At 35.1% G+C, this 18,381-nt stretch overlaps 1 protein-coding gene across 1 annotated transcript in view; it reads right to left on the bottom strand.

Moving 5' to 3' along the window:
* Nucleotides 1–1,380: 1,380 nt before the first annotated feature.
* Nucleotides 1,381–18,381, bottom strand: part of LOC149782342 (ATP-dependent translocase ABCB1-like) — a 47,877-nt gene continuing 30,876 nt past the window's right edge. Inside the window, exons 17-28 of the mRNA XM_089933720.1 lie at nucleotides 17,398–17,562; nucleotides 16,938–17,027; nucleotides 15,080–15,241; nucleotides 14,691–14,823; nucleotides 14,221–14,291; nucleotides 12,667–12,767; nucleotides 9,726–9,866; nucleotides 8,673–8,829; nucleotides 7,808–8,005; nucleotides 7,166–7,366; nucleotides 5,423–5,569; nucleotides 1,381–1,994 (exon numbers count right to left, since the gene is read on the bottom strand). Coding sequence (XP_089789846.1) covers nucleotides 1,797–1,994; nucleotides 5,423–5,569; nucleotides 7,166–7,366; nucleotides 7,808–8,005; nucleotides 8,673–8,829; nucleotides 9,726–9,866; nucleotides 12,667–12,767; nucleotides 14,221–14,291; nucleotides 14,691–14,823; nucleotides 15,080–15,241; nucleotides 16,938–17,027; nucleotides 17,398–17,562 — 1,764 coding nt within the window. The 3' untranslated portion in view covers nucleotides 1,381–1,796. The remainder of the gene's footprint in view (nucleotides 1,995–5,422; nucleotides 5,570–7,165; nucleotides 7,367–7,807; nucleotides 8,006–8,672; nucleotides 8,830–9,725; nucleotides 9,867–12,666; nucleotides 12,768–14,220; nucleotides 14,292–14,690; nucleotides 14,824–15,079; nucleotides 15,242–16,937; nucleotides 17,028–17,397; nucleotides 17,563–18,381) is intronic.

Genomic DNA, 18,381 nt, shown 5'->3' with positions numbered 1-18,381 from the left:
AAATAATACAACGGACGGATGGCAGCTCTTGGAAGGTCTTGACTATGGTAGTATCTGCCAGACAATAAGATCTCTTTGAGACTAAACACTCCATACGAATCATTTTAAGGCATTTTCAAACAGTTGATTTTTCATCCTTCAGAAGGTGAATCGCTAATCAGCTTTATAGCGTCATATAGATTAATGCCAAATAAGATGAGACTCTTTCAATAGATTTAGAATAGCATGTGCTTAGACATTACCGAAAATCCTACAACAAAAATCCTGTGACTAAGACGTTGACACCAATACATAAAAGGAATAACAAAGCATGATGTAGAATGAATTCTTTGAGCTTCACAATGATTCTCCAATTCATAATGAAAACGCTTCGCCAGGTATAAAAAATATATGCATAAAATTAAAACAAAACTTTAATCAAAACTGAATCGCAATTATTATGCAGTTGAACATTTGACCACAGGGGCAAACAGATAAGCGTGCATGTCACCAAATACATTGCCTTAACTTTTATAACGATTCATTCTGAATATAAAAAAATCGTCAAAAGCTTGGGATATATAAGCAAATACAACAACTTCATCATAAACGTTAACACAATCTGTTTTGACTGGGTTCTTGAGGCAAACGTCAACAATAAGGGTGACGTAGAATGATAATATACGTTTTACCCATTGTGGTGAGGATCTATGAAAGGGTTATGCTTTATGAAACCGTAAAACAGATTTTCTGCCACGGTGACGGTGACCCTAAGGTTAAATGGACAAATGGACATGTACTATTCCAGTTTTCTAGTATTCTTGTTTAAAATTCTTAAAGATCCATAAAAATTATATAAGGGTGTTGAGGATTAGAAGTAAACGAAATGGTAACCAAAGCATTAACGCATACTTTCTGTAATCGTGAATCCAAGGTAAAATAGGCGAGCAAGCATGTCTGATGTCATATGACTACTCGTGCGTGCTCTATAATAACATGTCTGGCATTATATTGGTTAATACGTAATACGATAAGAATATATCTGTATTTATGAAATGTTCGCAAATGGACAAAATTGAAGTAACATATATCGTCAAGCTGTTGCCTTCTGCTCCACGGTTGCCATCGGCACTTGAACTATAATTGCTGTGTCTCGCTTACTACTAATGTAGGTTCAATCAATATTATCGGAACTAAATAAAATACCTCAAAGGTTGTAGTTAAAAATAACTAGAACTTTGTCATTATGCATCCAATCACTGCTACATGAAAGCAACAAATGAACAATAAACAATGTAAGTATAAATAAGAAACTAGTAATTTTGAGCGTTATAAAAATTCTTTGTGTTAGGCAAGCACACTTTATAAGAGAAAGAGCAAAGATAAATGGAAAACAATATATACAAAGCTATAATGGGATATTTATTGACTTATAATACGTCGGAAATTCACCGTATTATCGCTGTTGTCCATACATACAACAATGCTCGAATAACCTGTCTTGAAAGCAATGTATTAAAGTTAAGAATGGCACTGTTGTAATTATTTCCACAAACAATGTATAGATATACCGTTATTATGACAATGGATGTAAAATATCACAAACAATCCTGGCAAATATAAATATAAATATTCTGTATATAATGATATTAATATATGCAGAGTGATTTGGATTTGCAGTCAAACATTACTTGAAGCACTGTCACAATTAGCACTGTTTGACGTTTGTCGTGATCAAGGCCTACACGATGCAACGTACCATTTTTCAGAGGAGGTATCACTTATTTAAATATTTATTAAACTTAAAAATATCTATATCAGATAAGTTTTTGGCTGGCGACCAGTGTTGCATAGACGCCTTTCTGAGCTAATAACTGTTGATGATTTCCACGCTCTATGATCTGGCCTTTATCAATGACGAGTATGACATCTGCATTTTGGATAGTGGATAGTCTGTGGGCGATTACTATGCATGTTCTCCCCTTCTGGGCGTTGTCTAGGGCATCTTGGACCAGCTAAAACAATATAGAGAAACGTAATTGATGTTTTTAAAAGACCAGGATCACCTGTATGACCATTTAAAACCATGCGAAAAATCATAGGTTCCACAATAGTGTATCACCGTTGGAAGTTTTATAGAAGACAAAATATTTCTGAAAGATATATTTACGATCAATAACAAAATACAGCATTTACCTAACAACTGCATAAAAAAGCTATTTACGTTGAAAATGAAAATCTCTTTCAAGAAATAGAAAAGTTATATCCCAAAATGACTGTTTCGTCCAGAATTATTTTTTTTAAAATTTTTGTTCCCAAACGTTCAAAATTCGATAGTTACGAACTTGACATTGATTCGTTCGTGCTTTATGCAAAAGTTAAAAATAACCTAACATGCCGACTACACACTCCGATCTTATTGACGGATGATCAATTACTGACTGTAGTGTATTCAATATTTCTGCATTCTTTATTTCCTGATTGTTCGTATTCCTACGCAGCGGGATAAGTAATAGGTAGATGTACTTTTAAATAATTTTAAACATTTTATGAAGTTCAGAAGAACCGATTTTATACTGTAAATATTCTTGAAATTTGCAAGAATATTTCTGCTATTTGTTATGCAAAAGATATGCATCGACAAGAGTTAGATGTGTCATTGACATATCATGATGCGAATAGTGAGGATTTAAAGGTATATTTATATTCAATTTAACTCATGTCATATGAAACAAACAATTCTGTCCAAAGTTGTTGAATCACTCTGCAGTCAAAGAAATAATGTCAAATGCTTTCACGGACCTTACAATATAAATTATTTTATCTACCCTGCAGTATTGGAAAAGATACGTAGCTGTTCTTAAGAAAAACAATACTGAAAATAGCGTAAATGTGTGCTCACTTCAATTTGATAGAGTCATTATTATTATTTTTTCCGAATCGCTAGTTCTATATTTTTCCACCATGACGAAGTAAACTGGACCATTAGACTGATGACGGTAGACGTTTGATGGCTTTTTGAATCAGAAAGGTGCAAATAAAGTGGTAATGAGTTTTATACATACCCTATAAAACACAATAATTTTGCATGACAACCTCGGATTTCAAATATATTTCCAAGATAGCATATTTCCAATGGTCGTGCAATGCTGTTATTATTCAGTTGAATGCTGATTTAATTTAATTTGTTTATTATGTTTACGTAACCAAAACGTCAATTACAAAATATCCGACATCATCTTACAATGAAATGATATAAAAAAAATTTTAAACCCAGAGTTTAAAATGTACAATTTTATGACCAATTTTTTTATAGAGAATTATACAATAACTATTGAATAAATATATCCTGCAACTTTACTTGAACATCTATATCAGCTACGTCTAATCAACTCTATTATGAAATCAAATCTCAAAATGTCCCTATTTATTTTGCAATAAGCATCCAGTCAGGATTATTGGAATTCCAAAACTAGTTTTTAAACTTAAGTGGACTTAAAATTGAAATGCATGTGTTTTAGAAGTTAAATCATACAGTTAAACTTTTTTGTTAGTCAATTAATTTTTTTGTAAAATAATATTATTTCAAGGTATTGAGAATGTAATTTGTATCAACTGATGTGTGTGTGTGTGTGTGTGTGTTCTCAAATTAACATTTATCTGTTTTAGAGATTAAGATATGCAGTTCTGTCTTAGTTATCGGTGAAAATTGAATCTTAAATACTTTTTCAGTGGCCTGAAAAAGGGCAGTGTTTAGCAACCTACTTTTTCCGGTTTTAAAAATAAGTTATCAATACCTTGTTCAATAACATTTCTTGATTCATATTTATGAGGACATATTTATGTGTACTTTGAAGATTGTGCACATTCCCAAAAACGTGTTATTACTCAAACTTAATTTTTAGATGCATTATTTAAATTTCCATACTTCAAAAATCTTAATTATATCAATACAAAAAATTACGTAAAGAATGAAATATTTTAATGGGGTTGAAGTTGTGATCGACTTAAATTAACTGAAATTTTTCTCATAAATAAAACTGAATTCTAACTAGTATATTAAAACAAAATAAGTACTCACTTAAAAGTCGTTAGTTTATTTCCATGGGTATAAAGTATAATCCTATCTTCTTGAATAAATGGTCGATGTGCACAGCTGACAGATAGGAGTGTTGTAGTAGGTTCATATACACAAATGTAAAGGCTGACCCATTTTGTAGAATATATATTACGCTTTCTCTATACTTTTTGAGATGATGACTTTTGTTCAGTTCATGATTTAATTCCTTTTTTGTAGCCATTCATTTTGATAACACCTTCCCTTTATTGATTCGTTTATTATCAATAATGAGTACATTTCATGATGTAATCCAACAAGCCCTATCGTGGTTTATCATTACCCTAAGTCATTCTACAATTTGTTTATTAGTTGCACTAAAGGAAAGACGATCCTCGGGTTAATCTGTTGTATCATACAGCATATCATCCTTTCTTATCATGAATATTGTATGTTGTTATTTCTAATGCAGAATATATGTATTAGTATATAATATCATATGCAACTTTCAAGTTATTATAATAAAATTCATTCATAATTAATTGAGACAAATGGTATATTGGCTGATCAGAATAAATTCACCTGTTGAACATTAATTTTGTTTAAACTCTAGCACCATGTAATTCTTTGCTGCTTGCAGCGCGTTATATTAGGTACTCATTCATCAAAAACAAAACATTTCATATTTATTTTTTAGAGCAAGAGTGACCAAATAGTTACATAAATTTCGGTAAACACAGCACTTCCTCTTAGTTTGTATTGAACAACCTCGGTTCGTTCTCAAGCAGTTCATTTCCCTTTACGAGAATTAGATTTAAAAGCAAACTTGTTCATAATACATTTAAAAGAGCGTAAAAAAACACTTTTCTTAGTGTTAAATCATCAATGTAAATCACTATATTTTTCTCCAAAGAATCAAATCTCATATAACAATGTTTTCCTTTGTATAGTATTCTTCTGTGCTCATTACACCATACATTTTCAAAAACAGCTTATTTCATTTTTTGTTATTATATACAGATAAAACCACAGGAAATTACACTTCTAAAATAAATGCAACAAACATGGTTAAATACGATGACACTCCATGGCTAATGTGGTAATTATGGTGATATTACAGTTTCAGTTACCATAAATAAATCATCATTATAAAGTGTTTACAAATAGTTTCCTCCTGTCATATCTCGCGGAAAGGCCACTAATTGGTGTCGTAAGGAGGAAGCAAATATAACATGCTCTCAACTTACTTACGCCACCAGAGGTCTTACAAAAACGTTGAACTATTCGTACATTCGCCCATTTTGCATATTTGTATATTACTTGGAAAAACATGTTTCAACGTAAATATTTACTGACAAATTAAACACATTTAGAAGAAGACCAAACCTTTTCACTCTGCGTATCCAAAGCCGATGTGGCCTCGTCCAGCAGGAGAACTTTTGGATTTCGGACAAGTGCTCTTGCCAGAGCCACACGTTGTTTCTGGCCGCCAGACAATTGCGCGCCCTTCTCTCCAACTAAAGTGTCGTAAGCCTGTGGGAAAGTAGAAAATGGTATAATTTTATGTATGTGCACCACCAAATTATTCTTCGGTGCTAAATACTGAACAAACAGCAGTAATATAATTGGCCAATTTTTCGTAAGCAGTCGCAGTGCCTCAGAGGCAAATGCGTTCAATGTGTTATCAGACGTATGTAGATTTGATTCCTACGGACGGATTAGGCCAGAACGGCTTTCGAGATATATCCTTTGGCAAGGTACTTTACTTGCCTTGATATGATACAGTCTTCAAATTGTTGATGTGACGTTAAATACTAAACCAAGCCAGTATCTCGTATTCAAGCTATATATTTCTCAAGGAACCTCAGGTAATTGTAAGCCTAGCTACATGCAAATAATACAAGCACAATATTGCTCAAATTTGCATTAAATTACTTTCTTTGAAATCTTTTCAGTCTTTAAACTCAGTATCCACATCTCCAAGTAAACACTATCGTATAAATTCCACCCCAATCCCACCCCCCGTAATGATAATCCTGCGATAATCTTAATCCAGGTGACATTACGTATGCTGATGACAGTGAACCGCTACATTCTTCTATTTTAAAGTGAATGGCTTAGTTTGTGTTTGTCGGAATGACCAGTTAAATATTGTTCGGTGGACTTTGAATACCTCCCTAGGTGACAGGTTAGCAAACATGGCTCGGTCTTATACAGTTCACCTAATCTCAGAATTAGACTCCTTTGATATTACGTTATGAATTTGGATAAAGCTAGTCATAATTACCGAGAGATACTTTGTGTTCCAAAATTCATAACTCTAGATTAACATTAGCCAAGCGGTACACTTGAAGATGAAATGTACATTGTGTTGGAAATAGAAATGTGGTAGTTTGGTTGAAACAGTATGTTCATGCAACAGTTAGAAATATTTTTCTTTTATTTCGGAAGATGTAGATGGAACTTCATACCAAAGCGAGTCTCAGAAAACTATAGTGTCTTTAATTATTAAGCATGGTTGCCATAAAAGGTGTCAATTTCGTATGCATGTTAGATTAATGAATGCAAGTAGTTCATGGATTATATGACCGTAAGTTACTTTCCGCAAGTGGAGACATTTTCAGCTTTGTTAATAAAATAATTGAACATTAGTATTAATAGTCCGAAAACCATACTGTCTAAATCACCATTCCGACTGCGCATTTTGTTTCCTTGGTCATGGATTGTTTAGAAAATCAGCATTAGTCTGAAACAGCTAAATGGATATGTAAATGTTAAGGTGATGGGCGGCACATCTTTTCTAATATCTTTGTTGACGAAGCACCTTAACGCCCGATAATTCAGATACATTGACCAATTAATGCCACGGTTCTTTCAAAGGAAACACGGCGATTCCATAAACATTCAATGAACATCGTGAAATGATAAAACTGAAGATCAGTCCGCTCATCTTGGACCAATCACTTCGTTATATCATCCATACAGTTTATTTGTTTAGGTTTTAGTTATTATCTAAGGATATAATCTTTATAAGTAAGAAGAATTCGTCTTGTTCTCAGAACCACATGTAAAACATTTGTTTTAAGAGCGTATCAATTAAATGTCGCCATTATATTTGTAAAATCTTACTAGAGGTAGTCCAGTGATGAATTCATGAATATTGGCAATTCTGGCTGCAGCCATCACGTCCTCCGTGGAAACAGAATCGTCCCCGTACTTTATATTTTCCAAGATGCTGCAGTCAAAAAGCACGGGTTCTTGACTCACTACGCTAATGAAGGCCCGCAGACTCTTTAAGTGGAGATCCTTGATGTTCACACCGTCGACAAGCTGAAATACATATTCTAATGAGTGCTTTAAAGGCACTAAATACGACCTGTTTAAACTCTTTCTTTCAAGGGCTTAAAACCAGCAGTGATTATTTTATGTGAAGCAATATCTATCAGCGAACACCATTTCTACGTCTATGTTAGTCTTCATCATATACAATTACTACGGTTTTCCAGTGTGGATTACATGCTTTGCAGTCATTTAATCAAGATTTTTTTGGGAACATTATGATTTATCAGAAGAGTTACTGTGCCTACGATAAAGCACCAGAATGTCATGGTCATTGCTGTTTTCATTGAAAAATAAATACCTAATAGGTATTCTTTGTTTCTTCACGTATTTGTGTCTTTTCAGCATTGCAAAACGCGTTGGAAGAATCGGCTACAAATTATGTTTAGACTGATATGTGCTATACTATTTAGAAATAAACGCAATACATACAATGTCTCCATCGTTTGGATCATAGAACCTCTGCAGAAGAGAGATTACTGTACTTTTCCCACAACCACTAGGCCCCACTAGGGCCACTGTTTGTCCTGACTCCACTTGGAAGCTAAGGCCCCTTAACACCTCGACCTCTAGTCGTGACGGATAGTGAAAATGGACGTTGCGGAATTCTACCTGGCCTGTAACATTATTCTAAATACAAAAGACAGAAAATATATTGTTCTAGAAGCAAGAATTCTACCTGGCCTGTAACATTATTCTAGATAGAAAAGACAGAAAATGTATTGTTCTAGAAGCAAGAATTCTACCTGGCCTGTAACATTATTCTAAATAGAAGAGACAGAAAAGTTATTGTTTTAGAAGCAATAATTTTCATTCCATATTTGCATCCAGAAGTGTCAAGTTAAACTCTGTAACATGATTTAATACTTTATTCTCGATGAGTTCATGAGTAAAGCTAATAAACTGCAAATGTAAAATAAATAAATAAAAATAGCGTTCAGCTAAGATAGCCAATTATAATACAACTGATATAGCACACGTTTAAAGTCATATTTCCTCGGTGTTGCAATTTCCAGATTTTGAACAATATTTCACAGGAAAACCATATTTACACCAAGTTGCAATTTCCAGATTCGGAACAATATTCCTCATATAAGAAAAAGCTTACAATGCAATTCAAAGCAACTATCTGTGATAACCATATAGTGTACTATCTTACATTCCCAAGTTGAAAATCAATTCTCTATCAAAGACTTAAAATCTTAAATCATCAGAAACATATTTTTTGCAGAATATTTGTATCTTTTTGCACATGAAAGTAGCGTTTCCTAATGACAAAATGTAAAGGAACACTTACAGGACGCTGTCCTCGGGCAGAATAAATGTCGATAAGGGGTTTTGTATCCAGCGTCTTAAATATCAGCCCAGCGGCCTGCCGGGCTTTGGAGTAGTCGGGCAGAAAAGATGATGCCTGCCCAATAACTATCCCAGTAAACGAAATGGCGAAGAAAACCCTAGAAAGAGCAAGATTCAGGAGTTGTAAAAGTTTCTTGAGCGTCCATTAGTAGTATGTCTACCCTGTTCAAACTCCCGAAACGGTTGTTTACATATTCGATCCATGTACGTATATTTTATGATTCAAGGTATCAAATGTAGGTTAGAAATTTTATGTTTTCTCATGACACGTGGTCACCTCAAAGAGGTTCTATTTAGTATAGTTTCACCTGAACATTGTGCTAGCATTTTGTAACACTGTCATAGCTAAATATTTCCATAAGGCAGGATATATATATATATATATATATATATATATATATATATATATATATATATATATATATATATATATATATATATATATATCTGTCTCTAGATTCCTTTAATTGACCTGTAGCCAATAACATTTGTGACGTCAATATTTCTACGTTTTGTAATACACCATACGCGTACCTCTCACCCTCTCTTTTTTGTACTTATATTTATTCAACATTTGCAACACTGACATGCCTAAATATTACCCTAAGGCACTGGGTATCCTTCTTTTCATTTAAGTGGCCTGTACTCAACACCATTTGTAACACTGACATGTATAAATGTTTCCTCTCTCAGTGCTTCTGTCTGTCTGTTGTCTCTCTTTCGCTCTCCATCCGTTTACATGGCCAGTGTGCAAGAATTTTTTAAACGACGTTAGTTAAATTTCTACATATATTAATACTGGTTAATGGAGTGACAACTCAATTGCATGAAAGCCTAGTATGCTCCAGATTTTCAGTAATACCTGTACTTATTGTTACTGAATTAACTGATTATTTTGGACCACTGAATGAACTTATCTTAGAGTTGTTGAGACTTTTAGTTATAAATCTGTACCTTTGGACTAGAGTCGAAGTAAAACGTTACATTAACCTACTTGTAGACGTTCTCCGGGGCCATTTCGTTCAAGCTAACCATGTATGCACCAAATCTGAAGCAACCCGCGTATAGCATGAACACTACGCTTTGGGAAAATCCGAATGCCATTCCGTAGGAGTTCGCCTGTTTCATGGCGTCTCTGGAATAAATAATGCAAACAATACTTTTCCTATTAAAATGCTAACCTAGAAAGTAGATACGCTTACATCCTTTTCTGTAGATGAAACACGAAAAAACCAATTTCCTAGTAAAATACGTTGTTTCTATATTACTTACCCAATCATAATACCGTACAAGAAATACCACTATCTCGCAAATCCAGCCTTCCAAGATACTAATTTTAGCTCAAGGGAGCTCAAAGTTTTCTGCTGACCTATTGGTGGTCGGGCAGAGTGATCTGCCGTTACATATAAGACTTGGCGGCAAGGCGTAAGGATGTTAGTTATTACTGGATCGGAAGGCACCCTCGTTATGGATGTAACTGCGGGGAGGCTGGGAGAATGTATTTGTTGTTGTTGTTGTTGGGTTTAACGCCATTTTCAGAACACGATAGACTATGCATGGCGGCCAGTATTAATGGTAGAGGAAGAACCAGGGAAAACCCCAGGAAGAACCACCGACCCATGAGAAGCTACTGGCAAGCTTTATCACATATCCACATTGGCCGAATCCTAGACTCGAACCCACGCAGACAGAGGTGAGATGGCAGCGATCCGTAACGGAGAGCGCTTTAGACCACTCGGCCACTCGGGGACCCGATGTATTTGCATTATGATTGGGTACGTATTTTCGAATAAACATATTTTACTAGGAATTTTCTTTTTCTTCGAATGCAATACCCAATCATATTACCTTATGAGAAAAAGTAAGAGATGGAGAGAAGTACATCCTCTTACCCGGAGATATGCGATAAAGCTTTTAAGTAGCCCGACTGGAAAAGATTCCATCTGTTGGAGCACGGCTTCAGAATGAAATTTTTTCCCCCGCAAATCAAGCGGAAGTTGGGAAGCCGCGTCTTTTGAAGCTGTCTTTTGACCTGGAAGTGCGACCTGCTGAGCTGCATATAAAGGTCCCACCAGATCAAAGTGGGCTATTTGAGATAACAAATCTCGGAGATAACAGCTAGTGAGTGAGGACTCAGATCTCCATCCCGCAGCCTGAATGATGGCGGTTAGAGAACAGTTCCGCTCGAATGCAATGTTGGTGGCGAATTATTTCCCTTGTTCCCATAAAGGTTCATACTGCAGAATAAATCAGCATGTATACTATTGACGCCTTTGGTCTGAGCTGTATGTTGTTTGTGCTTTGCCCATGCTTGCCTGTAGGGAGTTCAAAGTAGGGTCTGTAGAGGTAGAATCTTTGAAGAATGGCGTTCCAAGGCTAAAACTACCATGGAAAATCTCCCTAGATATACAACAAAGAATGTAAGTATACATATATACGGGGTCCTTCAGAGCATAAAAAGATGCATTCATATCAATAGTATAGCCCGAAACGTATGTAGTCATATGGGCTACACGTGCGCGAGACTAAGTGTTTGATCAATATGATATCAAGGTATGCAGATACACATAACTCAATGGTCGCCTATATAAACATGCATGCGCATGAGGTGACTGAATGAACCATGTGCAGAGCGCTGACCTGTACTTGTCCGACTAGAATGGCATAAATACAGAAATATATCCGAGTGTCTACGTTACACACAAACAACATTCGCATAAACGGGAATTAAGGCACCGTTATCGAGACGTACACGGTAGATGCGACAAAAATCCATTAGGAGGCAATACTAAGATGGCGCCCTGATGCTATGAAAGCCGTGGAATAAACTCGCCAATATGTACCCGTTAGTACGGGAATTACACATATATAGGAGTATATAAACACTAGAAACTTGCACGTATACAATAAATATAGCGCGAACGGACTGTGAAGTTGCTTAGGCTCACGTACAATTGCCTCAGTGTGTGACGACGACAAAAGTGTAACAATTTGTAAGGGCAGAACCTTGTCGTGATAGAAAGAGAGAAAAAGTTGGAAATATTGATGGAGTATACTTTAATTTGAAGTGAAAAAACTCCTCCAACTTGTAGTGGCATATCTTCCATATAGCTTCTGGCTTTTGCAGGGTCCCTCTTCTAGGCACGAGCGGAAGTTATAAGTAACATATCCTTATGCCTTGCAACAAGTCTTATATGTAAGGGGAGGTCATTCTGCCCGACCACCAATAGGTCGGCAGACAACATTTAGCTCCCTTGAGCTAAAAGTAGTGTCTGGGAGGGCTGGATTTGTGAGGTACTGGTAGTTCTCCTAAGGTATTATGATTGGGTAATGTATTCGAAGAAGAAACAATATTCTGATGTTTTGTTTATTATGACTTCCATACCAGAGATTACATTCCATTTTAAAATCTTTTTTCTAAAGCTTGTCTTTTATACAGTTGATCTGGTAATCGATTTTATTCAGTGTTTCTAACATATCTTTGTGAGAAATGTTTTAAAATTAGAATTATTAGTCTTTTCCAATATGAATTCTTGTCTCTGTCTATAATTTAATTTAGCCACACTGCTTCCTTGCATTATCAATTCAAGAAATCTTCGGCGCTAATTTACTAGAGAAAATAACTATCCTGATTGAACGAACGCGAAATGCAGACAGAAAAAATGATATGTTATGTAATTGATAACGTACTGTTGATGCGAAGCTCTCGATTGTTGTTCTTGTCAACAGTTTTGATACAAAGAGGTTTGCACATGCACGAATTGTGTGAAGACGGAGAGAATTAGATAGGTTGACAGTTATCTACGAAATTAAAACCTATTTAACCAAATGCAAACGACTGTGAAGTAACCTTGAAAAGTTGTCAAAAAAGCATTGTCTAAAACATGATTTAGTTTACTGTACACAAATAATCAATCATAAATTGACCAACCTACCTAAAAGGCTTGAGCAAATACTTGTGGTACTGGTCGTAAAAGTGTACTTCCCTCGTCAGAGACTGTACAGTTCTGATATTTTCAATGGATTCACTAGCAATCTGAAAGATTAAACTTGCAAATTCAACGGACTCTTAACTTCCTGAATGTTTTCATGCGATGTAACTTGATCAAGTGGAGAAGCAACGAAACAGTTGCAAGTAACTGAAACAAGAATTTAGTTATTATCTGAAGACTCATTAGCTGAGGTACTCAAGAGTTCTTGGGACGAGGTACAAAGGTGTTCGAAGTCGAATTACGTACTACGGCGAAAATGAGATGAATTATCATGTCGCATTCACCTTGTGACTATATTTTGTATGAAGCTATAGCCAATTTAGCCTAGCAAACGATATAACAAAAACTCAATTACAATGTGTCCGATCCTTGGATTCGCTAAAAGACTGAATATTCCTTCGATAGTAACAAACATCTCATGACATACGTGCAGCAAAGCACGACTGTAATAACCATCGTTTCATTGGCACGATATTTAGGGTAAATTAGAAACCAGATTTGTCATGAAATCTCATACTTGCCTTGTACTGAAACAAAGGTCTCAGCGATATGCATCATGAGGTAGATGCTTATTGATAAAGGCAAGAAGGCTAGGGATCACATGTCAAGATTGCATCTATTTATCACCGCATAGCTTATTTCACTGACTCCGATGTCAATAGTTTAACAAGTGATGTAGAAAGGTGTTTCATTATTTCATAATGAGACACCCCATGTACATGCCTGAACAGACTCTATAAGGCGCAGATAAACAAGCAAATGAAAGACTTTAACCAGAAGCTTGCTGAGAATGTTCTGTGCCTGTAATCATCACCATAATATATAAATGTGAACGAGAATGAGCTGACTTTGCTCTGTGACGAGGAATTTTAAATGAACCGAAACCATTAAGGGGTGTAGAAAATATAAACAAGAAATAACTTTACCATACCACTGAAAACAACTCTTCTTTGACTGTGTCCTTTACTCCAAGGTCAAAAGGACAAGTTAATGTCTCAGAGACGTAATTTCATTTCCATCATCAAGACTCAATCAAAGTATAAACATAATGCATTTGGGGTTTGGGTTCAATACATATAATCAAATACAAAACTTTAATCCAGAAACTTACGCTAATTTTATATCGCTGTGGCCTTGTCACCAAGGATAAATGTGCCAGTGGGTGAGTTGAATTACAACGATCTATTAAAAATATGACCGGAATCTATCGAATGGTGTATAATACAAGCAAATGAATCTCTCTCTCTCTCTCTCTCTCTCTCTCTCTCTCTCTCTCTCTCTCTCTCTATATATATATATATATATATATATATATATATATATATATATATATATATATATATATATATATATATATATATCTTCCTGTGCACCCTACTTGATAGCTAACTGAGGATTATCCTCAAATAAATCCTTATATTTTGATAACGGTAACACTTTAGTCTATTTCACTATTGGAAAACAAACGTAATGTTTTTATTACAAAATGTTTCTTGCCTTTCCAGCCTTTTCTAGCTCAACCGTATTTTGTTTCTGTTTTCCCATGAAGACCTTCATTTGGATAGTGCCTGTAGAAAAAACAAAAACAAAGTTGCATGTACATACATGGAGACGATGTTCCCGTGAATATTCCATTATAAATGGTTTGCAGTGAAGCTGTGCAAACTATTTTGACGGCAGAGAAACGAATACGGACGGATATTCACTCGGGCGCCTAAATGATCGCCAGGTGGGTTCGACAAATATTTACATTAGGACTTGGTCACCAAAAATACTTGTTGCAATTAAGGACGCTAGAACAATTCATTATGAAGATAATGTACTGTTAACAAAATTATGTTAGAGAACTGTGACCTGAACATCCCAAACTTAGAAAGTAATCCAGTATAAGTTAAAAATTGATGAACTTAAAATTAAATTCTAGATTCTGATTTTCCATTGAAAATTATATATATATTTGATCGTACTTGAAATCGCTAGAATTGGAACTGCTCCCAGGACAACAAACGCCAGTTTCCATCCGAAGTAAAAGGAGATGATGAGAGCAGTAATTAAGCCAAACACAATCTGAATAGTTGTTCCTATTCTAATACCAGTGGCCTGAAATAATAATAATAATAATAATAATAAAAGCACCATGAATATATATTATGCATAATTGTGACAATTTGTCCTGTCATAATGCATTTACTAGTAAGTTTGCCATCGTAATAAAACTCTGGGTTGTCATTATATTTTACAAAGTTTACGCTTAAATCTGTTCTAGTATATGTCCACTTATGTTCTTGATCAAACAATGCTAATGTTAGTTTTCATTTGGATTTGACGCAGAAGCAATCGAATTTGGTCTACATACATTTTTCACCAACGAGGCATCGGTGGCCAAGCGTGTAGTTAGGGCTCCAGTAGAGTGTTTTTTGTCGTCAAAATATGCCACATCTTGTCGTACTAGGGCTGTAAATGTCTGGAGACGAAGTCTCATTGTCAAACGCTCCCCGGATTGCCCAAAGCAGTATATCTGGAAGACGAGATTATAGTACACTATATAAATAATATTGCCTGATGCATTAGATCGCCACATTGGACAATGATGTATGGTGTGACACGTAACCTATGTAGGCAAGATCATTGATTTCGGATTAAATATTCAGCTGGTGATCAAATTTCGATTATAGTGTCTTGAAATTTGCTTCCGAATACAAAAATGATAGAATCCTTATACCTCGAAGCAAAGACAGTGCATACTAGTGTACAACAAAATTTGAAGCAGAAACCGTGTTGTCTTGGAATCCACATACCTTGAAACAGAGACATTGCATATAAGGGATCCAAGTTCCCTGAAACAGAGACAGTGCATACTGGATATCCGCGCACTCTAATTCAGAGACCGTGTATACAAGCGATCTGCACACAAAGAAGCAGAGACAGTATATACAAGATATCCGCGCACCCTGAATCAGCGACAATGCAAACTAGAGATAAGCACACCCTGAAGCAAAGACAGAGTATGCCAGAGATCCGAGCACCTTGAAGCAATGATAGAACATACTAGTGATCAGCGCATCAAGAAGCAAAAACTGTGGAAACCAGGGGATCCGCACATCTTGTAGCAGTGAGTGTGCGCACAAAGGCGTTGCAAGTTATCTAGTAATTCACGTTTGATATGCAAATGACGATACTAGTGGTACATTTATCATTAGTATTTAAAACTAAAGAAGCATCACGATGTGGGTTATTGTGCACTTACGTAAAATTCAGCTGTGACTATTTATGCGAGAGCTGGATATAGCTTTACCAGTGTTTGGTCGAAAAAGATAAAATGTGATCAATTTCTGTTTGAAAATAAAGTTATATGTTTTAAATACATTTGTATAAAAATATCCATTTTCCTTCAACCCTCAGACATATTTGTACTAACGTAAATCAATAATAACTAGCATCGTCAATATAAAAGGATTCGTGTGTCTATATTGGAATTTCGAATTAGCAAGTAGAAATATTGATAAAATAAAGTTCCTTTGTAGCAGTTTAATTGTTTACGTTGTATGCAATAACAACATACGTTTTATTATATGTGATGCATTTGGATTGTACTTTACAAAATATAATGGGCAAACTAAGAAATTAAAATTATAATTGTATACTTATTAGCAAATTGTCTACGATCCATTCTGGCACATTTTGCCAATGAATGTTAGATATATCTTCCCTGTTAAATAATAGTGAAGACAAGCAGAGTGGTTCAAAAGTAGGTACTTTAAAGGAACATCTCTTGACGCCTGTGTGCACTCCAAGGCTACATTCATAGTTAACAAATGAGTACGTGTTCACATCTCTGTGTAAATTCCAGTCCAATTGTGTCCCTTTGATGATACTCAGAAAGTTAGTCGGCGGCTAATGTTTACAAGATCTTAAGGGCAAGAATTTTTCTTGCTTCTATCGTAAGTTCTGTCATTGGAACATGAATTGAAAGTTCACATGGTGACTGATATGCATTGAAGACCTGCTTGCATGACGTCAACATGATAAAAGATGTATTTCAGATATTCAAATAGCATTGTTTAAATTTATTTCTTTCAAATGCCCGATGCAGATATTTTAATAGTCAGCGGATCAGAAAACAAGAATATGACATTAAATTGAATTAATTTTATAATGTATGTAACTTTTAGTCTAGTCTGTTTAGAGGGACAAAAAATCTTTCCGTTTCTTACCTGAATAGAATTGGTCAAAAAATTGACGCTGCCTAGAACCAAAAACATCATACTCCAGAATAGACCATTGTTCCCCATCTCAATAAAAACCTAAAACATATGATTTGTATCGACAAGATAGTTAATATAGTGTGTTAATAACATGTATTGAAAACGAAACATAAGAATCAACAAAGGGTAGCGACATTCGATAATCAGGTCATATGTATATACAAATTGGCAAAATGACAATATGCGGTGGATCTTAGAACCATGTGATCTAATCTAATTTCAAGAAAACAGTCAGACATAATTACAGTGTATATCTTGATCTAAAGTGAAAGTAGCCTATGGATTGTTCAACAGCCTTCGATGTGTATTTACCGTTTACATAATTCGTTTAGTGCCTTGTTTTTTTGTGTCTGAGGATGAACATTTATTTAAGTTTATATACATATATGGGTCAAATGTTAAATTATACCTTGATCATTTCACTGAAGAAAACTGCAAATACTGGCATGGTCGCACCGTTGATAGCCGCTGCAAAACAGCCTATAAAAATGAATGGCCATTCTGACCTGTTCTCCCTAACAATGCGACAAAATCCAGGTTTCTCTGCCACTTCCTCTTCTTCATCTTCACCTTCCTAGATGAATACAAAGTCAACATTGATCCCATATGATTAGTTGTTCAAAGCAAATTGCGAAGGTATATCATGGACGGTATATACCAACAGGATCGGAAACTATAGGGAGATATCTCACATGACAGTAGTTGTCGGTTGTTCAAGAAGACCAAACACATTGGCCCTCAGATTAGAAATCAGAATCGTCAACGTTACCTATCAGTATTGATATATGTTTGCAATTTTATGACTGACTGTTACAATGATAATGTGAAAGAAAATATTTATGTTTGTTACTCTTAAAACAACAGTAATTTTTAATCTTAACATATCGAAATAGATAAAAATAAATTATTGATTTAAAATTATCAGCATTTCACTGTACTGAGAATATATAAATGTAACCATTCTTTACGCAACTTCCACACGAAGTTTGAGTCAATATTACACGTTGTAACTCATGTTCGTCCAGAAAGTTTGCTTAAAGATCCAAAGTAAATTACACCAAAAACACATACATTTCTAGATATAAAAGGACATCTTTATTTCCCATCCTAATCATGAAATATTGGAGCACTGTGGTTTACAAGGTATGCGACATTTGTAGAACCCTCAGCAAATCAGCTGTACGGATCTTACAGCGTACCGTGAATCTCATATGCACAATGACTAGGAAGGGAATTTCAACTTTCGTTTTTGTAAGCCTCAGGGTATATGTATTGTGTCACAAATAATCAAGTTCTCTGATACTTGCACAAATTTAGGCCTTACAATCAATGCTACTAAGAATGAAATCATGTATCCGCCAGCCTCAGAAAAACGGTATGCTCAGCCGAAAAT

Source organism: Sinohyriopsis cumingii, chromosome 15, assembly GCF_028554795.1.
Source record: "Sinohyriopsis cumingii isolate HCF-2022 chromosome 15, ASM2855479v2, whole genome shotgun sequence".
Lineage (NCBI taxonomy): Eukaryota > Metazoa > Mollusca > Bivalvia > Unionida > Unionidae > Sinohyriopsis > Sinohyriopsis cumingii.
This window is presented reverse-complemented; position numbering and strand designations above follow the sequence as displayed.